This window comes from Podarcis cretensis (genome assembly GCF_951804945.1).
Source record: "Podarcis cretensis genome assembly, chromosome: 8".
Taxonomy (NCBI): domain Eukaryota; kingdom Metazoa; phylum Chordata; class Lepidosauria; order Squamata; family Lacertidae; genus Podarcis; species Podarcis cretensis.
In genome coordinates, this window is record NC_137177.1 from 26,161,267 (window position 1) to 26,188,427 (window position 27,161).

Consider the following 27,161-nt stretch of genomic DNA (forward strand, 5'->3'; position numbering starts at 1 on the left):
AACCGGCAACCACTGTTAGTGGTTGCGTGCCCTACTTTTCCCGAAGACAGCCTTGGACTTATTGGGATGGGGTGGTGTGTGTGTGTGTCCAATCCCTCTTTTAGATTGCAATAACTTTGCTGATTAAAAAAAAAATGCGACAATGCTGCATTCGGGGGGGGGCGCCTCCCCCCTTTTTCCTTCTGCAGCACCCCGTAACCTTTGCGCCATGGGGAAAAAGAGAGACAGGCTTTTCGGCGGCCAGTTTTACGCACCTCTTTGCGGGCGAAGCCCGTACCTCCGCCCACAAACTTTTGCAGGTGCAAAGGAGACTGAAAGCTGCGCCCATCTCCGGGGACGCCTGAGGGAAAGGGCGCCTGGAAGGGCCCCGAGAAAGCCTCTCGCTCCCCGGGCCCTTCCAGCCACCTGCAGACGGCTTCAGTATCCAGCCCACCCCGCACCCACCCGCCTGAAATCTTTCCACCCCTTAATCCTCGGCTCCTATATTTAGCCCAGCCCCCTAGTGCTATTTTGACTCCCTGGCCGTCATTTATAAGTGACCGAGTGGCCCCTCCCCTCTCCAGCACGCCTGCGTTATTTCGCCCTCTTGCCTTCCTTCCGCGTCAAACTTCTCCAGTGAGTGCGAAAACTTTCCCTTTATTCCGCAAGTACGTTCCCGCCTCTTAAAAAAACACCCAAAATCACCCAAAACCAACAACTGTCATAAAACCAGATCCGGATCCAGCTGGGTCCGTTTCTTGCCCCCACCCCCCGCGACTCCCCGTTAAATATTTTCAGGCGCTCGCCTTACTGAAGTGTGGCATAGGTTTGTTTGTGGTTTTTTGGGAGAGGAGAAGCCATGGGGCAAGCGGAGGAGCTGATCCGAATAGGCAGAAAGCTGGATAAGATGGTGTCCAGGAAGAACATGGTAAGAGAAACGGTGCGCGTGTTGTGTTTTCGCTTTGCTTGTGTGCTTTCTATTTTAACTCTGCTTGAATTCGCAGGATTCTGTCGCTGGCACTGGGAGGTCCCTTTCGGGTTTCAAGAAACAGTTGCTTTTAATGTGGTTTCCTGTGGTTTTCTCACCGATCAGCAAACTTTTTGCAAAACCCTCAGAATCGAAGGAGGTGCAGCTGCAGCTCTCAACAGTTGCGGGGCGGGGAATCAGGGTTTTAAAAAAAAACCTCGCAGGGTTTGCGTTACAGCTGAGAATCGTTGTGCTCTTTAGGTGAGCCGAGACAAGCAAAGATATATTATTTCCTGTGTTTGCTTTGCTTAAAAGCCAGGTTCCCACCCCCCACCCCAAAAAATCTGGGGAGTAGTTTTGTTTTCACTCTCTTCCCCACCCCACCTCAATCATATTCGTGAGAGCTTCAGCTTTCTTTCAGGGACAGCGTCCCCCCCCGCCCCGCCCCGCTTGCTCCTGCAGATCTCCAAGTGGCCAGGCCCTAAGAGGATTTGGAGAGAAGGTATGTAGACAACAGGTGTTTGGCAGGAGTCTGGCAATGTAAATTTAATCTTTGCCTGGTGTCTTGCTGAAGGAATGGCAGCAGAGAAGTAAAAATAATGTATGTTGTGCAGCAACAGAGGAGGAAAAGAGGACCCCCAGCTTTGCCTTCCTCCTTCCAGCTACATGGGAAGATATGTGTGTGTGTGTGTGTGCAACCACAATTTAAAGGCTGAGAAATAAAGTTACACGCCACTCCAATCTGCAAGTGGTGAGAGACTCCAGGAGTTTCAGGGTTTGGTTTCCTTAGAATCATAGAGTTGGAAGGAACCAACTTTTATTTTATATACTGTGATCTTTTTATGTGAACTGCTCTGAGACCTCCGGGTATAGGGCGGTATATAAATTCAAATAATTATAATAATAATACAATGCATGAATATACAGCTGTCGTTTATGGGGTGTGGATCAAACCTGTGACCTTGGTGTTATCAGCCCCACACTCTAACCAGCTAAGCTATCTTTGGAATGAAGGTCAGTAGAGATGGTGGTGCCTTTGGGACATATGGTTTTATTTGCTCGTATATGCAACCTGAGCATAAGATAGAGGGGCTCATGACATTAGCACCCCGGCAAATTTTACTTAAGAATAAGATTGCTTTGAATCAAGGGCATCCTAAACATCCTTCTATGTCTCCAGCTTGCTTCCAGCTCACTCAAACAACACTGGCTGTGTTGGTGGGGAGAGGCCCAATGATTTGTTCTATGGCACAGAACAACTTCTTTGCATATGCTAATTGTGGTGCTTAATTCGCCAGCCAAAGCCATTACCAAGACGAAGGGGCTGCTTTGGCAAGCTTGCTCTTGGACATTACACAGACACAGAATCCCAAGGATTGGAAGGGATTCCGGGCATCATCAAATTCATAACAATTTATTAGTACAATTGTAAATGCAATTGGGGGGTTTATGTGCTATGTTGTACCGTATTGGGTAGATGCTTCACCTGAGATGGACATAGGGTTATGTCTTTAATAGTAACATTTGATTAGGTTATCTGTATTTTGGAAGTGAGCTCCCGTTGTTTGGTCCCTGCTCCTGCCCACCTAGCAGTTTGAAAGCATGTCAAGTGCAAGTAGATAAATAGGTACCACTCTGGTGGGAAGGTAAACGGCGTTTCCATGTGCTGCTCTGGTTCGCCAGAAGCGGCTTAGTCATGCTGGCCACATGACCCGGAAGCTGTCTGTGGACAAACGCCAGCTCCCTCAGCCTATAGAGCGAGATGAGCGCACAACCCCAGAGTCGTCCACGACTGGTCAGGAGTACCTTTACCTTATTTTGTAAGTCATTTTGAGACATTCTGGGTCCATTCAAATAACCGCTTACTTGAAATCCAGCTGCTGTCTCGCTGCTAGTTTCTGAAGCCGCATTCATAGACACAATCCATATTGACCCTTTGCTTCTTGACAAATGTTGCTTGATTTGTAAACCCCTCCCCCTTGCCCAAATCAGCTTCAGTGCAACTAGAAAACCTACGCTGAATTCACTTTATTCTTAAGAATAGACTGTACAATTAAGATGGCTGTTGCCCATGCGCAGACGAGAGCACATGCAAAAATGAGTGCGCATGCGCAGATGATAGCATCATGAATAGAAGTTCCATGTTGCAGGGGTGGGGAAAGGAAGAAGGTCTTGTGCATTGGGTGAAGACACACACACACCCCGATGTGGGTTGGGAGAGAAACTTTCTGTATGTTAAGCTGCTAATGTGAATGCTATGTACTAAGAAACTTAGAATCTTAGAGTTGGGACCCAGAGAGTCATCTAGTCCAGTGTTTCCCAACCTTGGGCCTCCAGCTGTTTTTGGACTACAACTCCCATTATCCCTAGCTAGCAAGACCAGTGGTCAGGGATGATGGGAATTGTAGTTCAAAAACAGCTGGAGGCCCAAGGTTGGGAAACACTGATTTAGTCCAAGCTCTGCTTAAAAACCTCCAAGGAAGGCCTTTTTTTGATTGGTGGGAGATGCAAACTTTCTCATTTCACCTGGCTCTTCAAGGCACAGCTATGGACAACCTCACCGTCCATGCTTGTTTACTCTGCCATGTGTGGCAATTGCGCATTGGCTTCTGGAGCTGGGTGTGTTAGTCAACCTGATTGTAGCATTTTCCTTTTTAATGATTAGGTCACTCACATGCAAGAAGGGAATCGAACTGAGTGCTAACTTTGTTTTAAAAAGCACCCCTAATGGGTAAAATAGGGATCTAATGGGGAGAGGGAAGGCTAGAAAACGAGGGATGTGCGTGGTGGATTAGGGACAACTAGAGGACATGTTCTTGCTGAGGAGTTTAGGACCCCTCCCAGGAAAATGAGCAGGAGGGTCCCTGAATGTGGCAGGGCTGGCTTACCACCGTGGGTGGGGAGCCTCAGAGCTGGGGGCCAGACGTGGCCCTCTCTGCCTGGCCCTTGGCTGGCTCTCCCCAGGGGTCATGCCCTCTCTCCCCAGACCTCACCCCTCATCAGCCTTGCTTTCACACCCTCCTTGAGCATTTTTGCCTGGCTGGGATGCTGATAATGCCTGCTCCTTGCCTGGATGGAGGATAAAATGGCCTCTCTGCCCGGCCCTTGGAATTTGGACCCCAGGCCACCCCCCTCGCCCGTCCTTCTGCGCACCAGAGTGTGTTTGCCCTGTAAGATGTGTCCTTGAACTCCAATCAAGTCTCTTGCTTGTCTGCACGGAGGACAAAGAAGAGTGTGTGTTCAAAGGAAGCTAGCCCCTTTGTATAAAGGCAAAATTTGCATTTCTTACTCCACCCACTTTTGCCACTGGCCCCGCCCACCCTTGGCAGGTCGCTTTGGAAGGCTGCCCAGGAGGGAATGCAGCCCTTGGGCTCAGCCCTATAACACCATATATGCCCAGAGTGGAGAGGACACAAGCCCACACCGTGCAAAATTCTCTAAGTGCACAGCTGGCCTTGCATTATCTCTCTGTGGACAGTTTCTGTTGCATTTACTTGAGAATGCACACATTCTTTTTTTAAAAATTGTATTTATATCCCACCTTTCCCCCCAAGGAGCACAAGTTATTCTCCCCTTCTTCCATTATTCTCCACAAGAGCCCTGTGAGGTAGGTTAGGCTGAGGTTCCAGGCCACCCACCCAGTGAGCTTTATGACTGAGTGGGGATTTGAACCCTGGTCTCCCAGGTCCTAGTCCGGCACTCGAACCACTACACCGCAATAGAGTTGGTGTAGGTCAGTGAATGTTTTGCCATTCTTATTTCACTTGAGCCGTCTGAGGATTTTGTCCTTTGGCTCCCCGGCAATACTCAGCAGAAGGTGAACCACGGAGCAAGATTTGCACCTTGAGTTGAAGTTAATGTTTGACTTCCCTTGCAAACTTTGCTCTAGTGTGCAATGCCTGTAAATAACTCCTCCCTACCCTCCTCTGCCAGATCTCCTTCAACACCCACCCCTCTAATATTTGAAGGTTCTGCTGCAACCACTGTAATTTTGCAGATCATGCTGGCATAGAGGGGGAAAAAGGCTTTCCTGCTTTAGGGAGACTCTGACCTGGGAAGGGAGTATGAAGAAGCACAAGAATCTGCCCTATACTGTGTCACCCATTGGTCTATCTAGCTCAATATTGTCTACACTGGCTGGCAGCAGCTTGCCATCTGGAGCCTTGACATTTGGAGAGAGGGGTGTGTGGCTTAGGGAGAGACCTGAGGGCCAGTTTGAGAAGCTAAGTGGGCCCCATTTGGCCCTCGGGCCTGAGATTCCCCACCCTTGCCTTAGGGACTAGAAACCTGAGCACACAATGGGCAATATGAAAGAAAGCTCACCCCCACAACCAGAAGTATTAAGGGTGCATTCACCCCTATTTTAGCTATGCAGGGATCGAGGAGTTTACTGATGTCCTCCCTTCCCTGTATAGAAGTATCAACAGCAGAGAGAGGCACCTCTTTGTCACTAATAATAATAGTAATAAATTTATTATTTATACCCCACCCATCTGGTTGGGTTTCCCCAGTTGCTCTGGGCGGCTCCCAACAGAATATCAAAAATACAATAAAACCTCAAATATTAAGAACTTACCTAATAGACGGGTGCAGAAATCAGAAGCTCTGCAGCGTAAAATGTTTGCAATATGTATGTTTGTGACATCATCTTGGAGAGCAATGGAAATGAATTGGTGCCACCCACACCCACCCATCACCTGCGAGAGAGTTTTTGTTTTCCCAAAGGTGAGAGAGCCCATTGGAAGTCCCATGTGCTGCCTGCTTGGGCTGCTGCGGCCAATTGCAGAGGTTATTTGAGACGCAGACAGACGTTCCGTTGACAAGGAAACAACATTTGACTTTTGCAATGTCAGGTTTCCGCAAAGATCCATGGTGGTGTCGACACTTTCCCCTGAAAGGAATTTCCAGATAAGGGTCTGCCTGCTGATGGGGGGGGGGGGGGCAGGGACATGTTGCCCCATGTTCTTGCAAACGGTACGTGTTGGCCACAGAAAACTCCAGCCCTAATAATTATTTAATAATAATAATAATAATTTATTATTTCTACCCCGCCCATCTGGCTGGGGTTCATTCATTGCAATGTGCCAAATTCAAGCTTGGGCTGTGCCACTGGAAACCTGCCACCTAGAGTTGATTTGTAGTGGCATGCCAAAATATGCATAAGTTGAAAGGTGGGCAGCACTGTTGTGATGCATCCTGGGAGTCATTGCAGTCTGGCTCCGTCACAAGCACTGGCTGGTTGTCTGTCTGTGGCTCCCTTTTGACAACCACAGTCAGACACCAAATTGGTATGGTCTCAAGGAGCATCAGCAATATCATCAGATAATCATCTGAAGCCCATCTTCATGTCCGGAATGTGGCAACACTAGAATGGGCCTTTTCTGTGGTGGCTCCCCAATTGAAGAATGCTCTCCCCAAGGGAAGTTCACCTTTGTTACATATCTTTAGGCACCAGGCAAAAACATTCATTTTCTCCCAGTGGCAAGAAGAGCAAGAGCAGCTCTAAGGGGCTCTGGTGGTTCATTGTGGGCCTCCTGCTTGAGCCATGAACCGTAGAGTGTGCCTGCTAACTCTGGTGCCTCCACCCTTAGTGACCACTGAGGGCATCCTGCCTGAAGGTTATCCCTTGAAGCAGATATGGGGGGCCCTTTTCAATTCTAGAGCACAACCTCCCCTTCTGGGCCGCGTTTCTGGCACCAGCAATCAGCAGTGAGCAGGGGTAAAAGTGGGTGGAATGGAACAAACACTCATTGGCTGGCATGCCCTTCTCTGTTCTCCATCCAGGCAAGCCAAAAGCACGATCAGAGTTCAAGGATATGTCCTAGCCAGGAAACTCCCAATGGTCTTGGAGGGCTGCATATGGCCGCTGGGTCTGAGGTTCCCCACCTGTGCCTCAAGAGATTGTCACTGACCATTCCTACAACAGGCATATTGCAGGAGACAAGGAGAACATATTTTAAGGCTTTTTAATATTCCCTGTGTGTGTTTGTTTCCCCCCTTCTTAGGAAGGAGCTCTCGACCTACTGAAGAAACTGAACAGTTGCACAATGACCATCCAGCTGCTGCAGGTATTTGAATTCTGGGGCATAAATACTCTGGGCTCTCTAGACATTTGCCTCATCTCAAAAAGGGTGTTGGGGGAAGTTCAGAAAAGGGCAACGAAGATGATCAGGGGGGTGGAGCAGCCCTGCCTCAGGGAAAGGTCCAGCGTTTGGGACTCTTTAGAGAAAAGATGAGGAGAAAGGTGGCATGATAGATGTTTCTAACATAATTCATGGCCTTGAGAAAGTGGGTGGGGGAAAGTCATTTCCTACTCTCTCTCATAACTTGCATTGACATCCCATGAAGCTGAATGTTAGAGGATTTGGGACAGAGAACAAGAAAGTATTTCTTCGTGTGGTGCATAGTTAAGCTGTGGGCGTCATGCCCAGAAGAGGCAGTGATGGCCACAAAACTGGATGACTTTGAAAGAGGATTGTGTGGCAAGTTCCCGCCTGCCCCCCAGTGGAAATAATGACACATGACGCAATTATTAAGGTTAATGGGCTAAATAAGGCCACAACTTTATTGGTTACAGGTGATAAGCGGTATTGGCGTAGGCAACTGACTATATCCGACTTCAGCCCATCCGCTTGAAGTCTGGGAAGGGTTAACCACCAGTAAGGGGAGTCCTGCTGATGCACATCAACTAGGAACTCCCCTGGGGTCACCGATAGGGGGCGTGCCTTAGGCCCTCACCTCCCCAGGCTTTGGACAGGGCCACACCCCCTGGAATCCTTTCTTGGACTACCTTTCAGTATGCGGGGCAGGTGATGGCGCTACCTCCCCTCTTCCATCTACAGAACTATACCAATGCCTAACCGCCAATACCAAGAAAGATGTGACGATTTGCTATGCGGTAGGTGAAAACCAGGTGGCTGGTGCCAATTTGCCAAGTGGAAAAATTCCTACCAGGCCCCTCAATGGCGACCAACCAAGGTCCATAGCAAGGTCAAGGAATGAAAACCTTACAGAGCAGGAGGGTGGGTAAAGCAGGAACTGCGCCCTGCTTTAAATAAGGCAGGCCACACCCCCAGAGCCTTCCAATTGGCTGGCCAGGATGTGACGCAGCCGGGAATCCCCCCAATCGCGCGTGGGTGTGTATGAAGCCTGCAACCCCACCTCCTCCGTAGGGCAGAAGTGGCTTTGGACAAGTTCATGGAGGATGAATGAGGCTACTAGCCATGATGCCTATGCTCTGTCTCCATGGTCAGAGGCAGTTATGCTTCTGAATACCAGCTGCTGGAAACCACAGTGGGAGAGAGTGGGTTGGCTGCTGTGAGAACAGGGTACTGGACTAGATGGATCATTGGCCCGACCCAACAGGCTTTCCTTATGTTTGCTGGAGCACAACTCCCATCATCCCTGTCACGCTGGCTGCTGGTGCTGGGAATTGTAGTCCAACAACATCTGGAGGTCACCGCTTTGGCTTTGCAAGGTCAACTCTGACTGACATGGGCCCCTGAGTCCTCCAGCTGTTCCCTGGTCCCTTTTAAGTTGGAGACCTGAAAGATTAAACCAGGGACATTCCACATGCAAAGCGTTTGCTCTGTCGCTGAGATCTCTTGCATAAACGGCTGCTGATCCCTCTTCTCTGTCTCTCAGACCACAAGAATTGGCGTGGCTGTCAACACAATCCGCAAGCACTGTGCTGACGAGGAGGTGGTAACTCTGGCGAAAATCCTCATCAAGAACTGGAAGAGGTTGTTGGGTAAGATTGCTGTGTTGTGGGTGGCAAAAAAATGTCAGCACGTTCTCTGAGTATCACCATTAGAAAGCTGCTTAGACTTCAAGAAAACAGCATTAGCTGAGGGCGTTGAGATTGGTGAGGCCTTGTGTCCTAAGGGAGAGGGGCCTGTAGAGCAACGACAGGGGATGTGTGGCCTTCCAGATGTAGCTGAACTACAACTCCCATCACCCCTGACTCTTGGCCATGCTAGCTTTGGATGATGGGGTGATTCTGTGTCAGAGAGACAAGAAAATGAAAGCCCCGGCGCTTCCATATTGAGATACTGGGGACTAGTAGGATGCAGAGCCTATGTAGCTGGGGTGAATATCAGCTGGTACCGTGTGGGTGTTGCACATCATACAGGTGATGGAGTGAGAGTGAGGACCAGGCAGGTAAGTGTGCCTGTTGCCTCTCTCCAACACCGTCTGTGCATATGCAGCTGCTCTCAAATAGACAACCAAATAGCACCAGTGGGGCTGTGGTTTGCCCTTTTGACCATGTATGTTTCTTCCAGGGAAGCAAAATTGGAACTAAGAGCTTCTCTCATAATCAGTAACTAACTGGGTGCTGCTTTTACAAACTCTCGCAGAGATGGTATGACACACCAGTGGCGTTTGGTTGCTTAAATGTGTACAGGAGTGTCCACTGACGACTCAATAGCATAGCATTTTCTCATGCAACTACAGTAATAACAGCTATTGGAGAGTTTGGAAATATGTGCCATATTCTTGTAGGAGTTAATAGTCCTGACAGTTACTGTTGGAAGTACTAGCGGAAGATAGTTGTTCATCCCACACTTTGTTTTGGAGAGTTATCACCTGGTTTCTTTTTCTTTTATTCAGCCGGTTTATTCCGACCTGCAAAGACTGATTGCAAAGGAATTCATTTGTATTTTAAAGTGTGGCTTGCTTTCAGAAGTTGAGGGCCCAAAAAGGGATCTAGGTTTTTAAAGAAAACAAACAAACAGAACGCCCCATTTTAACAACAGACACACTGATCCCAGCTTCTCACTGTGCAATTAATGTTATTAAGTGTTGTTTCTTTCAAAACAAATAAAGGAAGAGTGCTGCTGGATCAGGCAAAAGGCCCATCTAGTCCAGCATTTTGTTCTCGCCACTTGCGATTCCTGGACACTGGAACAACAACAACAACAACAACAACAACAACAACAATTATTTATTTATTATACCCTGCCCATCTGGCTGGGTTTCCCCAGCCACTCTGGGCGGCTCCCAACAGAATATTAAAAACAATAAAACATCAAACATTAAAAGCTTCCCTAAACAGGGCTGCCTTCAGATGCCTTCTAAAAGTCAGGTAGTTGTTTATTTCCTTGACATCTGGTGGGAGGGCGTTCCACAGGGCTGGTGCCACTACTGAGAAGGCCCTCTGCCTGGTTCCCTGTAACTTCGCTTCTCACAGTGAGGGAGCCACCAGAAGGCCCTCAGCGCTGGACCTTAGTGTCTGGGCAGACCGATGGGGGTGGAGACGCTCCTTCAGGTATACTGGGCCGAGGCCAGTAGGTATGCATTAAAATTTGAACTGAACTAAATTTTGTTCCCCATCTAGATTAGGCTAGGGATGGCTGTGATTCAGTTTGTGCTTTGTTTCAGAAAGTACAAAACCAGTAAGTTTGGCTTTATATGCGTGCTGAATCAACCCCCCCCCCCAATCCCTACTCTCTTGTAAACACGCACCAACACTTTGATTTGTGCTTGGAAACGTACTGGGAGCCAATGTAGGTCTTTCAGGACTGGTGTTATATGGTCCCAGCGGCCGCTCCCAGTCACCAGTTTCGCTGCCGCATTTTGGATTAGTTGTAGTTTCCTGGTCACCTTCAAAGGTAGCCCCACGTAGAATGCATTGTAGTAGTCCAAGTGGTATACAGAGGTATACTGCCTCCAATGGTGGAAAGCATCATTGATGATTTACAAGTCCTGTCTTACCAAGCAGAACAACAAGGCAGACATGATTGTTATTGTGGTTTTAAAGGAAATTATAGCTATGGGGCAGATCTGGATCACAGCAGGGAGCTTGTTGTTGTTGTTGTTGTTGTTGTTTCTTCTTCTTCTTCTTCTACTACTACTACTACTACTACTACTACTATAAAAACCATTTGCCCTCGTTGTGGTTCTGATCAAAATCCCCTGTGACTGCTGTTGACTTTTTAAAAATCATGTAATTATTAACTTTAGCTATCAGCATCTCTGCCTTGGTGTGTGCTGTTAGGGGTTTGGTGCAACTGCTTCAATGTAAAAATCCACGACTCCTCAAGTCCTGTGGAATTATTACCATTTCAAAAACATTGCCACCCTCCAGTTTGCAAGCATACTTCCCCATTCATGGGGACTTGGAACTTTTTTTTTTTTTTTGGGTGGTCTTGTAGTAAGGTTAAAGCTTACTGGGAAATGATATATAACAAATTGAAAGAGATGTTTAAAATAACATTTGTAAAAAAAATAATCCCAGAAGCTTTCCTTTTGGGAATTATAGGGGTAAAAGGTAAAGGGTAAAGGGACCCCGGACCATTAGGTCCAGTCGTGGCCAACTCTGGGGTTGCGGTGCTCATTTCGCTTTATTGGCCGAGGGAGCCGGCGTATAGCTTCCGGGTCATGTGGCCAGCATGACTAAGCCGCTTCTGGCGAACCAGAGCAGCGCATGGAAACACCGTTTACCTTCCCGCCGGAGCGGTACCTATTTATCTACTTGCACTTTGATGTGCTTTCGAACTGCTAGGTTGGCAGGAGCTGGGACTGAGCAACGGGAGCTCACCCCGTCACGGAGATTCGAACCACCGACCTTTTGATCAGCAAGCCCTAGGCTCTGTGGTTTAACCCACAGCGCCACCCGCGTCCCTAATAGTCCCCTATAGGGGTAGAACTACCTAAACAGTATAGAAATTTATTCATGTATGCGACTACCGCAGCAAGAATATTATTTGCCCAAAAATGGAAAGAAGAAGTCGTCCCGATGAAAGAAGAATGGATACAAAAACTTATGGAATATGTAGAAATGGCAAAACTTACTAGAAAAAATAAAAAAAAATCAAGATAACAAACTTTTTATAAAAGAATGAAAATAGTTTATTGAATATTTACAAACACACTGTAAGATAAGAACATTGGCAGGATTATTGTAATAACCTGAAGTTTCGTAAGAGTATATATTTAAAGTAGATGAATAAAAAAATAAGGTAATTTGGAATATGCAGGAAATGTAAGAAATAAATTTAAGGAACTGCAGAAAGAGGAGGAAGGAAGTCAAGTTTTGAAATGTTAGAATGATTGTAAAACTACTGTAATGTATATAACTGAAAATCATAAATATTTTTTTTTAAAAAATGAAAGTTTTTAAAATTAAAATTTGAGATGCTCACAAAGCAAGTAGAAGTGTGAGGGTGCTAGAAAAATATTGCAGGGCTTACTGTATATGAAACTACTAAGGAAACTAGAAAATATAGAAGACTTTACAATATTTTATTGTACTGGGATGTCCCATTTTCTCTGTTTCAGAGTCGGGGACGGAGAAGAGTAAAAAGGAGAAAGACAGAGACAAAGGGATTGATAGCCCTGGCTGGAAAACCGAAGACACCATTTCCCACCCTGTGAATCTCTGCAAAAGTTCTGGTGGAAAACAAAAAGACCGGTATTCACATGTTAGGGCCATTCGCAGCTTTTAGTGCAAGGAGGTGCAAATGTTGATTTGAATCGGGTCAAGTTGTCTTCCCTCAAAAAAGCGATTCTGTTGCAGATATCACATTTTCTGAGTCGACAAATATTATTAGTGGTAAAATTGCTATCCCCCCCCCCCCCCAGTTAGCAGGAAACCAAAGGAAAGGGGGATGAAGGCACTGGGTGCAGGAAAAGCAACAGAAAGAACAAACTCTCAAAGTACCAAAAATGTTACATAATTCGCAATGCGTTAACAGAATTAAGAAATCTATTCACCAGGAGCGACACTTCTTACCACCACTTCTAACTACTTGCAAAGATATACTTCTGTAGCCTTATCCTTTGCTACTAGAGTTTAGCCAGATTGTTAATGTATATATGATATAATTTGCTCTACGCTACCATTAGATTCCTTTGAGATGGAGTGCAGTCTAGAACCATATATATTGATGATGATGATGAGCAGCAGCAACAATAGCACAATATTATTATGCCTAAGAGTGACTTTTTGCATCTGTGGCTGGTTTGTATTAGGGAAAATTGCTTTGCAAAAATCTGTATACAGTCGTACCTTGGTTTTCAAACAGCTTAGTTCTTGAACATTTCGGCTCCCTAATGCTGCAAGCCCGGAAGTGACTGTTCCAGTTTGTGAACCGTTTTTGGAAGCCGAACATCCAATGGGGCTTCCGCGACTTCCAATTGGCTGCAGGAGCTTCCTGCAGCCAATCAGAAGCTGCACTTTGGTTTCCGAACCTTTTGGAAGTAGAACGGACTTCCGGAACGGATTCCGTTCGACTTCCAAGGTACGACTGTATTCGGATGAATCTGTTGATGAAATTTCAGGATGCCACAGGCTGATGTGGGAAGATTGGAAAATGAGAAACTGAAATGGACAGGTTTTCCCCATCCCTACTCAATAAATTTAAGTTTTAGATGAGTCTCCAGGTGGGAGGCTTAACCAGAATGAAATCACTTATATGTCACCCCTAACTATTTTTAAACGGGATATCCTTGAAGGGCGACCGTAGGGACATTTAATTGGGCCTAAGCATATGCAAAAGCTCCTGCCCAGTTTCTAGGGTGTTTCTTGTTTTAACCTAAGAGACGGCATCTTGTTAAGCAGGCACTCCCTTCGTCTGCTTGTGCTTGGAAAAATGCCCATCTTGGTTGCCAGGCCCTGTTTAGTTTCACTTTTCACTTCAGCGCCTGTAACAGCAACTATATCGCTTATTCTGTGTCATTTGCAAAATGGTGGGGTGAGCCAGGATTGTCCCTGGACCTTGTTATCCACCGTTTGACAGATGGCAGAGCTGCTCTGCGCTGATAGATTGGGGGAATGCTCTGAGCTCCGTTAAACAGAGAGAGCTTCCAGTGTTCTTGCTGCTACCCAGTTTGTTGCATATGATGAGCATCAGATAGGTAAAGCTTTGTTTTACAATTGTCTTATGGCCAGCAACCAGGTGGCATAAAAAAGATTCAGGGCATGGATTCACAGAGCTTTATTTGTAGGGCTGTTGCTGCCATGTTGGGATTCCAGACACGCACGAAGACTAGGGTGCATTCTTCTTATGAGCTGCTCATTTTATCAATTTCCACAGGTGTTGCAATGTAATACGAGAAAGGCATGAGCCGTTTTTAAAAAATAAGATGAAGATTTCTGGCTAGCCACATGCTTGCACCTTCGTCCTGCTACATTGCAAGACTGCTTTTCATTTAGTGGCAATGCCAAGGCAAATATTGCTCTGGGGGTTTCCATGTTAGGATGGAATAACGTGCATCATTAGCACTATTAAATATAAATCAAAGGGGGAAATATGCATGTGGGTTCCAGTGCCACAGCTTGGGAGTCAGAGGTGGGTCTGGGGTATGGACCAGTTGAAAACCACTATGCCAGTGTACATTTGATGCACGTTACTGATATAAAGTACTAGGGACGTGGGTGGCGCTGTGGGTTAAACCACAGAGCCTAGGACTTGCCGATCAGAAGGTTGGCGGTTCGAATCCCCACGATGGGATGAGCGCCCGTTGCTCGGTCCCTGCTCCTGCCAACCTAGCAGTTCAAAAGCACGTCAAAGTGCAAGTAGATAAATAAGTACCACTCCGGCGGGAAGGTAAACGGTGTTTCCATGCGCTGCTCTGGTTCGCCAGAAGCGGCTTAGTCATGCTGGCCACATGACCTGGAAGCTGTACGCCAGCTCCCTTGGCCAATAAAGTGAGATGAGCGCTGCAACCCCAGAGTCGGTCAGGACTGGACCTAATGGTCAGGGGTCCCTTTACCTTTACTGATATAAAGTAGGTGCACATTTAGAATTCATATGTTGTGGAAAGCAAGCCAGCTAATTTCCCCATCCGAATCAACCCAGATAAATTCTTCAATTATTTTGCACCCCGTTCCGGATCACCCCAAATCTGTTCCTCTTCTATTCATTTAGCCCCCGTTAATTTCCCTAAAGAGCATCCTCCATATCAGTTCAATTCTCTTTCAGTTACTTCTTTTTTTAAAAAGGCAGTTATGTACTGAACATGCTCTAAGCAGAGGATAATCATACAAAGGATAAAGCAATTAAAATTCTTCATAAAGCTGAACATAAACCTAAACACCACTTTATGTTGCCTGCTGGACTAAGAACGTCTTTGGCAGGGCTCAGAGTTATCTACCCTTATATTCTATGATAAGTTCAGGAGGTAAATTCTGCCAACTGGAGAAGCTACCTCTACTGCCAGCACAGACACTGAAATGCATGATGCTGGAGATGGCGAACTGAAGAATGCCAAATTCAGGCAATCTAACATCATGCTATGTCTCTATATGCAGAGATCCCAGAAGTGCTTCAGCTACATCGAAAAAATCTCACTTGGAACCTAAAAAAGAGAGGTACGTGCCCTTATCTTTCTTCAGTGGATCTCATAATATTTCAATTTCCAGGGAAACAATCTTGCCAGTGGAAACTGATCCCTTGGGGCAAGGGGCTCACTGCCCCACCTCCAGTCTACCATCAGCCCCCCCCCACCTGCCTGCATTCTTACCTGTGACCAGTCCAGGGGGTGGCACTGCCTATCGGCTTCTTCTTCCTCCTCCTCCTTGGTCCCATTGTTACCCTTGCAGTATTCGGCAGGGAGGAGGATGGGGACAAAACTAGACTTGGTTGGCTCTGCCTATCCTAGGCTCCGGCTCCATCTACTTTTTGGCTCCACCTACTTTAGAGGGACGCGGGTGGCGCTGTGGTCTAAACCACTGAGCCTCTTGGGCTTGCCAATCAGAAGGTTGGCAGTTCGAATCCCCGCAATGGGGTGTGCTCCCGTTGCTCGGTCCCTGCTCATGTCAACCTAGCAGTTTGAAAGCATGTCAGAATGCAAGTAGATAAATAGGTACCGCTCCGACGGGAAGGTAAACACCGTTTCTGTACACTGCTCTGGTTCGCCAGAAGCGGTTTAGTCATGCTGGCCACATGACGTGGAAGCTGTATGCCGGCTCCCTTGGCCAATAAAGCAAGATGAGCACCACAACCCCAGAGTCGGCCACGACTGGACCTAATGATCAGGGGTACCTTTACCTTTACCTTTTACATCCCACCCCACCAGTTCCAGTGGGGCCCCACCATAGAAGACCCTTGGCCATGAAGTCCAGGCATCCATTTCCCATGTTAATGTAAGGGGGTGAAGATTGCATAACTCGGCGATAGGACACGTGCTTTACCTGCAGGAAGCCCCAGGTTCAATCCCTAGCACCTCCAGTTAATTGGGTAGGAGATGATGGGGAATAATCTGCCTGAGACCCTGCCGGTCAGAGTGGACAACACCAGGCTAGATGGACAACATAGTCCAATCTGGTCTAAGGCAGTTAGCATGTGTTTCAAGCTAATAGTCTGGCAATTCATAGCTCTTCTTTTGCACTTTGTACCCTTTCTCCCCCAAAAAAGAAGAGACTCCGAAGACTCGAGATCTTCCACCTCCACTGCTGCTTCCTCCTCTCCCAAGAGGCTGTCAACGGACAGGTAAGCTATTTTGTCAGCTTTGCTGACGCTGCATAGCTGGCCTTTTACCTGGCGCCACTGCTAGCTTTGCAAGCGCAGGAGGGCTTTTATCCCTCTTCTAGTCCATAGTGTTCAGAGAAACTGTTTGACTGGTCCCCTGAGAGGATGTGCGGTTTCCTAGTCTAGCCCTTCCTGGTTCTTTATTTCATACGTTACCCTTCATCTTCCTTGAAACAGTGAGCCAAGAGCTGCGCTAATAAACAGGGTCCCATCCGCAGCTTACATTTGAAGCACAAGCTTTAACAGTCATGGCTTCCTCAAAGCATCCTGGGAGCTGTAGTTTATCCCTCACAGAACTTCAGTTCCAAGCACCTTTAGCAAACTACACGTTGCAGAATTCCTTGGTGGAAGTTTCATGTGGTGCAGTGCTGCTTAGTGCAGATGGGGCCATTAAAAAGAACTAAATGTTATATACTGAGGATAGCGGCCTGGGGTTAATGTTAATAAAATTTAACTATACGTGGGAATCCCCCCACTCCCGTTGCAGTGAGTGTGTTTTGGCATCTTATTTGTTGCGCCTCTTTGTCTTCCTTACAGGAGAGCCTCCACTGGCTCCAACCCAGCTGCATCTCCTCCCGGGTCTCGGAAGAATTCTACCGATAGCAAAGAGGAGAGGTATGACTGGGTATTTGTGTGTCCTCCCCAAGTGGGGAGGGGGGAGATGAAACTGAATATAAAGATCCCCAGTGAGATTCATGGCTGAATAGGGATTTCAACCCTGGCCTCCCAGATTCTAGTCCCACGTTCTAACCACAACACCACCCTGCCATGAATTTGAGCTACAAAAACAAAAACAAAAAAAAAAACCATTAAGGAGAGGCTGGCTGGATCAGACCAATGGTCCATCTAGTCCATTATCATTTTCCCAACAGCTGTTAATCAGATGCCCCTAGGAAGCCAGTTATTGCTTCTCCGCAAATGGTATTTTTGTGGGATATTCTGCCCATAGAGTTCTTCTGTTTCCATCTTTAAACAGCTGTTGAAAACGTTTCTGTTTTGCCAGGCTTATGTTGGCAATTAAGAATATCTCTCTCCATAGTATTTACTTGATGGTCTCTGATTTTAAAATACAGTGGTACCTCGGGTTACATACGCTTCAGGTTACATACGCTTCAGGTTACAGACTCTGCTAACCCAGAAATAGTACCTCGGGTTAAGAACTTTGCTTCAGGATGAGAACAGAAATCGGGCGGCGGCCCAGCGGCAGCAGAAGGCCCCATTAGCTAAAGTGGTGCTTCAGATAAAGAACAGTTTCAGGTTAAGAACGGACCTCCGGAATGAATTAAGTACTTAACCCGAGGTATCACTGTATTTTAATGTGTTTTTAATATTAATGTATACGGCTTTGATTTTTTTTACAATATAGTGGTACAGATATTAGATATTTGTATAAATAAGTAAAATAAATAAACCTGAAGGATGCCTATGTCCTTCAGGACTAATAGCCGTTGGTAGCTTTGTCCTCCATGAATTTGTCCAATCTCCTTTTAAAACCACCCAAGTTAGTGTCCATCTGTTGACATACCTTGTGGCAGCGAGTTCCATAAGTTAACGATTTACTTTTTTGAAGAAGTGCTTCTTGTCCTTTCTGAATCTCCCAGTTAGTTTCACTGGGTGGCTCCCCTGTTCTAGCATTGGTGGGGGACTACGGGGCGCGGGTGGCACTGTGGGTTAAACCACAGAGCCTACAATTTGCCGATCAGAAGGTCGGTGGTTCGAATCCCCGTGACGGGGTGAGCTCCCATTGCTCGGTCCCTGCTCCAGCCAACCTAGCAGTTCGAAAGCACGTCAAAGTGCAAGTAGATAAATAGGTACCGCTCCGGCAGGAAGGTAAACGGCATTTCCATGAACTGCTCTGGTTTGCCAGAAGCGGCTTAGTCATGCTGGCCACATGACCCGGAAGTCGTATGCCGGCCAATAAAGCCAATAAAACGAGATGAGCGCCACAACCCCAGAATTGGTCACGACTGGACCTAATGGTCAGGGGTCCCTTTACCTTTACCTTTACATTATTGCTAGCGTGCAAGCTGAATTTTGGAAAGAAGACTAGGCTAGTACAAGGAGATTTTTAAAAAAATAATAATAATAGAAAGGAGCATTTGGTTGTTCATTTTTGTGTTTTTATATTGTAATTCTCCCTGTGATCCTTGGATGAAGAGCAGTATAGAAATTTAACCAATGAAATGAAATGAAATGAAATGAAATGTAAGCCCCCTACCCCTGGTCTGGAGTGGTGCAGGCTAGACCACAGACTGCCTCAGTAAGAACTAGGCTTAAAAGGAGAGCCTACCTTAGGTAGGGGGGGACGTTCTTCATGGTGATATTTGCCGTCTTCTGCTTTTGCAAAGACCTGTTGTTTTCTGCCCTCTTCAGATCCCACAGCAAAGCTAGGCCAGATGTGCCCAAGACCCCAACCAGCCCCATCACTCCGACATTTTCATCTTCTACCTGCTTCTTGGCATCGTGCTACCTGACAGGAGACTCTGTCCGGGACAAATGCATTGAGATGGTCTCCGCAGCTCTGAAAATGGATGGTGAGAGGCCAGTCTATGCCTCTGTGGCTCAGGAAACTTTCCAGCTGGGATGGGGAAGCAGAGGGCCTTCAGATGCTGTGCAGGTCGGGGGCACTTTTTGTTTTCACATTTTCACTTCTTAAAATATGGCAACCCTAGGTTAGGGAAGCAATGGGGAAATGCAGATGGAACCCAGAGAGGAAAATATGGATAACGCCTCATTAAACTGAACAAAAAACAGTGTGTAATTCAAGTAGAAAAACAAAACCTCAAGAGAGGTTTTGTCTTTCTTAGTACAGACCCTGTACAGAGGAAGGAGACATTAACACACAGAGGAGGAACTCCCTCAGAACTACCAGGGCATGAGCTGCTTCAGCAAAAATACTGCCACTAATGCTAACAAGAATTAACTCCTAAGTTGCACACAGAATGATTTCTTCTGTTCTGCTTCCTTTTTTCCTCAGATGATTACAAGGAGTTTGGAGTCAATTGTGACAAGATGGCAGCTGAAATTGAAGATCATATCCTTTGGATAGGATGAGTTCTGTGGGCCAGAACAGTGTTTTGCTATCACTCACTCCAGGGCTGTCTTTTAGTCTTACTTTCCCATCTATAAAATTGGGGTACTGTTGCTGATCCCAAGGGTTCTACCTTACAAAACGGTTTTATATCTATATCTATATGATATGAATATGAAGTACTGGAAGCGCTTTGTAAATGGGCACTATGCATAACAGTATTGCTTCTGGGCTCCAAAACAGATGAATAATAATAATAATAATAATAATAATAATAATAATAGTATTTTTAATTTGTATCCTGCCCTCCCCGGCCAAAGCCGAGCTCAGAGCAGCTAACAACAAGTAAAAATAGCACAGTGTACATAAAAACACACAGTCAATTAATTAAAATACATTCTAAAATCAATTCAGAATCGACCATTGGGTTAGAGTTCTATGAGGATTACAGAAGGAGAGAGGGGGTCAGGTTGTGCCTTGGCCAAAGGGCTGGTGGAACAGCTCTGTCTTGCAGGCCCTGCGGAAAGATGTCAAGTCCCGCAAGGCCCTAGTATCTTGTGACAGAGCGTTCCACCAGATCGGGGCCATGGCTGAAATAGCCCTGGCTCTGGTTGAGGTCAGCCTAACCTCCCTGTGGCCCAGGATCTCCAAGTTGTTTTTATTTGAAGACCGTAAGGTCCTCCGTGGGACATACCAGGAGAGGCGGTCCCGTAGGTACGTGGGTCCTAGGCTGTATAGGGCTTTAAAGGTTAAAACCATGAGAGATCAGATCTCACAGTGGAGACTGGCCTGCTGTCTGCTATCTGTGATGCATAGCAATCAGGGTTTGGGGCAGTGATCTGTTGCATTGCCTCCTACCTGAAATCCTTTTCGCTAGCGATGCTGAGGATTGAACCCAGGGCCTTCCCCACACAGAGCATGCGCCCTGCCAACTGAGCTCTGTGACCCTTTCATTCTGTGTATCATCCTTTTTGCCTTTCTTCCTTGACGCCTCCACATATCTACCAGGAGCTGAAGGGCACCGATATGAAGTATCGCAACCGTGTGAGGAGCCGCATTAGCAACCTGAAGGACCCCAAGAATCCTGGCTTGCGCCGAAACGTGTTGTCAGGAGCCATTCCACCCAGCCTCATTGCCAGGATGACGGCGGATGTAAGTAGGGAGGAGAAGGAACAGGCTGGGCTATAACTTTTTATATCTGTGGTGGGGAATTTCTGTCCTGCAGGCCTCATTAGGGGCATGAGGCCATTTTGGCCAAGCCTCACCTTCCTTCTGCACACCTGGCATACATGGGATGTCAGGTGTGAGCAGGTAAAAGATGTGACTGGGCTGAAATGGGGGTTTGCAGGGATGTGAATTGATCTGTCAGCCTCTGCAGTTTCCTGTGTGTTAGTCTTTGCTAGCCTTAACAACCAGTTGATAGTTTGGCCTTGCAAAACGCTGTGGCCAGTTTAGGACTGGTAGGGCAGAAAGTCTGCTTTAACTAAGTAATTAATTGCAGGAAATGGCCAGCGATGAACTGAAGGAGCTGAGGAATGCCATGACCCAGGAAGCCATACGAGAGCATCAGATGGCAAAGACCGGAGGCACCACGACTGACCTCTTCCAGTGCGGCAAATGCAAAAAGAAGAACTGCACCTATAACCAGGTGAGGTGAGGTGGGCTGATCTGTTGGGCAAGACCTATCAGGCTTGGCAGGTTCACATGGTAAAAAAACAACAACAAATCCCTCTGTGCTTCACAAGAGATCTCTACAGTGAGCAAGAAAAGGAATGCAAATGATGTTTATTTACACATTGTACTGTAGATATAGTCAATTTCAGGGACCGCAGAAGAATCTGAGCAAGATCTCTACATATATATACAGTGGTACCTCGGGTTACATACGCTTCAGGTTACATACGCTTCAGGTTACAGACTCTGCTAACCCAGAAATAGTACATCGGGTTAAGAACTTTGCTTCAGGATAAGAACAGAAATCGTGCTCCAGCGGTGTGGCGGCAGTGGGAGGCCCCATTAGTTAAAGTGGTGCTTCAGGTTAAGAACAGTTTCAGGTTAAGAACGGGCCTCCAAAACAAATTAAGTACTTAACCCGAGGTACCACTCTGTGTGTGTGTGTGTTGTGTGTGTGTGTTGTGTGTGTGTGTGTGTGTGTATTCAGTGCTTTTTTTCTGGGGGGACGCAAGGGTACGCATACCCCTAAACATTTTATGAATCTTTGTACTTTTATCCATTTACTGTATTTATTTCCCCCGATTTGAACTATAAACTATATGTTTAATAAAGCACAGTGCTTTTTAATTTACGTGTTGAAACATTTCAGCTATTGCCTTCATCTGCTGCTTGATAACAATGAATGGATGCTGTATCCAAGGTGGCAGTTATAGAGCTCTGAGGATGGCACACTCAGGATGCCTTCATTCATCAGAGCCAAGCAGTGCTGGTACCGTCCTCCAGACTGAGGCCACGCGGTGTTAAGGAGCGTGGTGTGTACACCCAGAAGGTCTCCCTCTTTGCTAACATGGTTGGATCTGTTGGCATCTCTGCAGATACTAGTGATAAGACTGACAGGCTGTGGTTCTCAGAACTGAAATTATTTGCTCCACTGTTTTGGTCAAGATTGCAAATTTGTAGTTTCTAAAACATGTGTAGATGGGTTGTAGTTTTACCCATGTACTGGATATGACACCCCCTTGTTTGCACTCGGATTATATTGTACAATGTGCAGGTGGTGTTCTCTCTCAAGTATGTAGTCTTTATATACCATTTAATGCAAAAAATGGGCTTCCAAGTGGCTTGCAGATTATAAAAACCAGTTACACAAACATATAAAAATCCATTATTCCCTTTAAAGCAACTTAACAATTAGAACAGGAGTTTTGGGTTGAGAGATCAAGGGAATGTCTGTGTAAACATATGCAATATAATATAGACTGATATATAGCTATAGGCATTCTGTGTGTGTGCCTTGCCAGGCTCTTTGCTCTGTCTTTGGACTAGCAGAAGGGGCAAAAACGCATAGCAAGCAACTGTGTGTAATTTATGCAAGTTGCAGAATCCCACTTTCCTTAGTGCAAGATTGTGGCTTAAAGCTTGATGTGCCCAAATTTGATAGTGGCAATGAAAATGCTGGAATTTAGTTGTGAGGATTAAATTTTGGAAGCTGGGGCCTCTTTGCTACTGGAATTTGTGCTCCAGTTTGCTCAGAAAGGCAAACACCCAGCTCACAGCTGACTTTCTCCTTCCAGGTGCAAACACGGAGTGCTGACGAGCCAATGACGACCTTTGTGCTGTGTAACGAGTGCGGGAACCGCTGGAAGGTAGTATTCCCACCCCCACCCCCCAAAATAAGTTTTTATCTTTGCACATTTTTTGTGTGTACACATTATACCTTAAAATATGCATTCATTTTACATTTTGGAATTCTCTCAAAATCTGGAGAAGGGTTAAAATGGAAGGACAACTTCATTGTGATCCATGTATCGATTTGGGAAGTTTGAATGAAGTTCACTTAAAATGCAGGCAGAACAAAATCCTTGAGCATCCCTCCTCATGCCACAAAGGGAAGGGGGGGTGTATGCCTTTCCTTCCTAGCTTACCAGCTTTACCTCTTTTGTCCCCTCATGTCCATGCGAGGACAACCCATTTAGATATGGCCCAGGTCCCCTCATGTTAAATCCCAGTGCGTGTAGGCCAAAATCTCGCGGCCCAATTCCTCAACCAAATCTGGGGAATGACCATGTTGGCGTTGGTGAATTTGTCTTTGTGTGGACACCTGGGAATGTTGAAGGTGAGGCAGGGGGTGTTGAAGGTGAGGCATGCAATGTCCCAGAAGATCCAGCAATGTTCAGAGAGTGTCCTTTCTCCTTGCAGTTCTGCTGATGTTCCTTGATGGATGTTCCAGTGATGGAAAGATGATGTCCTGTTGCAGTCGTTCAGGAGAAACTTTGAACTATCCACTGAAGAAATGACAGCAGGAAAGTGGAAGGGGTGCACATGAAAGGTGGAAATGCTGGACCCTTAGGGGTGAATTACTTAAAAGGAGTGGTGATGGTCTGTTGTTAATTCAGGTGATGGAATGATGCCACTATTAGGCAGGCTGTGTTCTGCGAACATACTGGGCAAGTGCAGAATTTTGCTTGAGTGCGGAATTCCACCTTCTGAGACTCCACATTTTCGTTATTATAAAAAGTTTATACCCCTTAAGCTTTGAAATTGCATGTGTGGGCAATATATAATGAAAATCTCTGAAGCCCGAGAGTGGATGAAGATTCTTTGTCTTCAAGATATGGCACATCAGTAGCCTGCAAAAGGTCTTCCTTCCTCTGCCCAACTCACAACACTTCCTTCAGATCACAGAACCCAGTTTTTCACGATACAGAATTTAGATCATTTTTAAAATCGGTGTAGGATGCAGTTCTGACTGCAACCCATTAGCTTATCGTGTGCTGTTGGGGGATGACCTCTTTCAGAGGATTCAAATGTCAGATGTGGCCCTCTGGGCCTCTCCATGTGGCCCTTAGGCCTCCCCCTCATTGTGCCTCCTTGAATGCTTTTGCCTAACTGGAGTGTGTCTGGAACTGTTAAATGCCCTCTTGCTTGACAAGATAGAGTTTGGGGAATCTTTGGGTGGCTTTCTGTACAGAGGATGAGCCTCCTTTACTCCTAGCAGAAGAGGGAATTTTCAGCAGACGTAGTTTCTCCCTCCCCTGTCTGACAAGCCGTCACCTACCAACATCCCCTCATTCCCTCTCCTATGAAGCTGCCTCAGGCTGAGCCAGATCATTGACCTGTCTGGCCCAGGGCTGCTTCTTGCTTTGGCTGGCAGTAGCCACTTAAAGGCTTTCCCAACCCTTCCTACTTCCAGGGTCCCTTTAACTGTGATGGCGGGACTGTGCATGCAAAGCTATGCTCTGCTGCTGAGTGGCTGTCTCCCCTTGCGTCTGGTCACCATGGAAGCAGGAAGGTGGACACATAATTCTTTTTCAGAAGGGTTCCAGGCTCCAGGCTCTAGCTCCAGGATAGAGGTTCCAAAGTGTGGCACCCGAGGGTGCCGGTGTACCAGCCATTGCCTCCTATAGTGCCCATGAAATGCCTTTGTAAATAGCCTGTAAAAAATAATAATAATCCCACAATACACTAGTGATTGTTTCCTCTTTCTGCTCACTTTCTATTTGTACAGGCTCGGCCTCTCTTCTGCTAAACTCACCGCCTTAAATATGCCCACTTGCCATTGGACGCCTGATTTCCTATCTGTTCTGAATGGGGTGGTTGAATGCGCTTTTAGATGTTGAGGCCATTTGCCATCCCTCAGTGGCAGCCATTTTGTGACGTGACGGGCCCCCATGGCAGCCATGACACTGTCTCAAGATTTGTAATGTACTGGCCCCAAAAGGTTGGTGACGTGTGCTCTAGGAGAGGTAGCCATTGTGGATGGGGTCAGTCATTACACACGCCAGATGGCATTGTCTAAAGATTAGAAGCATATTTCGGCAAAGTGCCCTGTGTCAGGAGCCCCACTCATTCACTCCCCCAGTCATGAGAAGGGATCCCACAGAATTCAGTTGGAAATGGATGTGGGAATTTCTACTGTTTCTTGGCACATTTAGGGCAGAAATAAATCCAGTGACTACAGGTGGTTTTCATTCACAAAGTTCCAGTTTGTTTGGTTTTAAAGCCCACAAGTGACAAGTAATTAATGACTTAAAAAAAAATTTTTTTGTTTTGACATTTCCTGTACATTGAAATGGTGTGGAAAGTAATTACATAGTTAATTAAATTCATAATGTAAAGGATTGTGTAAATTACATTAATTAGCAGACAGCAAGACAAATAACATAGAATTGGGCAGAAAATGAACTGCAGCAGAAAGGAAATAGCAGTGTTTGCGACAAAGGTGGGTTGGTACGCAAGCCACTGCCTTCTTGCATCCCTAGTCCTGAGCTTGTCTGGGAGCAGCCCATTTTGATTTCCCAAAATGTCCCAGAGCGATGCTGTAACAAGTGGCCTGGGGCACTGAGGCGAACCCAAAATGGCAGGTGGCACCACACTCAATCCCACCAGATAAGCCTAGGACAGGTGAGTGGGCTGCACTTGGAGTGCTTCTGGTTCTGATGCCAGAGAAATGAAAACTGCAACAAACCTGGGAGTGGGAATTCAGGGTAATCTTATTTCCTCTTTCTAAGAACGTTTGATGTGTCCTTGATGCTTTTGGAGTGGAGCAGATACTGAGCTTATACAAACCAAATGTTAAATGATCATTGATGACCCTTGTACATTAGTAAACTCTTGAATGCTCACGCATTGCTCTGTGTGTCCATTCTGGGATGGAAACAGAACATGGGGTTTCTCTAGCAGAGTCATACCAAAATTGTTGGGTTACAGCAGGGGCAGGGAACCTGAGGCCTGAATGCGGTCCTCTAGATCCCTCATTCTGGCCCTTGGGCCTCTCCACAGGCCACACCTTTCCCCATCCTTGCTTCATACCCAGAATGCCTTTTGTCTGCTGGGATGTGTCCTTGAACTCCGACAATGCCTCTTGTTTGTCTTGGAGGGAGAGGGGTGTGTGTGTGGGTATGTGTGTAAACTAGCCCTCAACTAAAATGCCACAGGTTGATGCCAAACGGGTGTTTGCTAGAGTCTCAAAGTCTTCTATAGGGGCTATATAGGGCTCTTCTGAGCTTTCTCTCATGCCTGAACTGTTGTGCCTGAGCCACAAGGAGGCAGTCCAGGTCTGTTGGCTGCAATTTTTATTCTTACGGAGAATATTGTGAGAGGTTTGTCCCACCCTCTGTTTTCCATCTCCACCTCTTGTAGAGCAGGTGTGCTTATAATAGTAATCATGATATGATGGTCATGATATGATTTCATTTGCAGCCCACTTGCCTTCCAAGATGCAGCACAAAGGCAGTGTATGAGGGTCTGCATTGTTGCATCCCATCCAGGCACCAACCAGCTCTAGACCTGCTTAGCTTCAGCAAGGTTGCGGCCCCAGGTGTCTTAAGTCTATGTGATGATCATCAACCACAAGCCACCTTATTTCAAGCCGGACCATTTGTCCATCTAGCTGAGTATTGTATACACTGACTTGGGTTCCCAGCCCTACCTAGAGGTGTCGGGGGTAAAACCTGGGACCTTCTGCAAGCAAAGCAGACACTCTGTCACTGAGCTATGGTCGTTCTTGCAATTCCTCAGTTCATATCTCTGCCCCCTTTAGTGATCTTTTTCTGCCTCCACCGCACCCGAGATCTCTCAGGTACCTTCTGATGACATGTGTACCATCCATTTAAAGTACATTATGTCCCGCAGGGAATCCTGGGAACTCTAGTTTGTCATCGTCCCCAGGAGCTACAATTTCCAGCACCCATAGCTAACTACAGTTTCCGGGATTCTTTGGGGAAAGTCAAGTGCTTTAAATGTGCATTAAATGGGATGTGTGTACACAGCCTCTCTCAGGCACACATATGTATTCTCAGTGACAGATGGACCCACGTTGACACATTCCCATCTCTTGTGGCAAAAACAGTTTTAAAATTGTTTTCTCACCCAGCTCTGAGACTACCAAGTGAGCCAACTGTGTGGTAGGTGGTAGAGGCTGGGGGCAAATAGATTCCTTCTCTCTGACTCTTCCGCTCCACAAGCTGTATGTTTTTTCACATAAACCCATAGCAGATGTGCATGTTTTTACGTGTGCGTGACTGTTTTGTGGCCT

At 46.5% G+C, this 27,161-nt stretch overlaps 1 protein-coding gene across 1 annotated transcript; it reads left to right on the forward strand.

The window, feature by feature from the left end:
* The first annotated feature begins 589 nt into the window (after positions 1-589).
* On the forward strand, positions 590-25,753 carry TCEA3 (transcription elongation factor A3). Its single transcript, XM_079986202.1, has 13 exons — positions 590-907; positions 6,952-7,014; positions 8,591-8,696; positions 12,227-12,359; positions 15,201-15,260; positions 16,306-16,380; positions 16,957-17,034; positions 18,793-18,953; positions 19,397-19,452; positions 20,447-20,602; positions 20,952-21,098; positions 22,699-22,770; positions 23,324-25,753. The coding sequence occupies exons 1-13, from the start codon at positions 839-841 to the stop codon at positions 23,330-23,332; spliced, it is 1,185 nt and encodes a 394-aa protein (XP_079842328.1). The 5' UTR covers positions 590-838; the 3' UTR covers positions 23,333-25,753.
* Positions 25,754-27,161: the final 1,408 nt, after the last annotated feature.

What these genes read in the sequence shown, in the direction of transcription:
- TCEA3 (XM_079986202.1), top strand. Translation starts at nt 839, where the DNA reads ATGGGGCAAGCGGAGGAGCTGATCCGAATAGGCAGAAAGCTGGATAAG. An exon ending in AAGAGGCTGTCAACGGACAG is followed by an intron (nt 16,381 to 16,956) that starts GTAAGCTATTTT and finishes TCTTCCTTACAG; the next exon opens with GAGAGCCTCCACTGGCTCCA. An exon ending in TGGCAGCTGAAATTGAAGAT is followed by an intron (nt 19,453 to 20,446) that starts CATATCCTTTGG and finishes TTGACGCCTCCA; the next exon opens with CATATCTACCAGGAGCTGAA.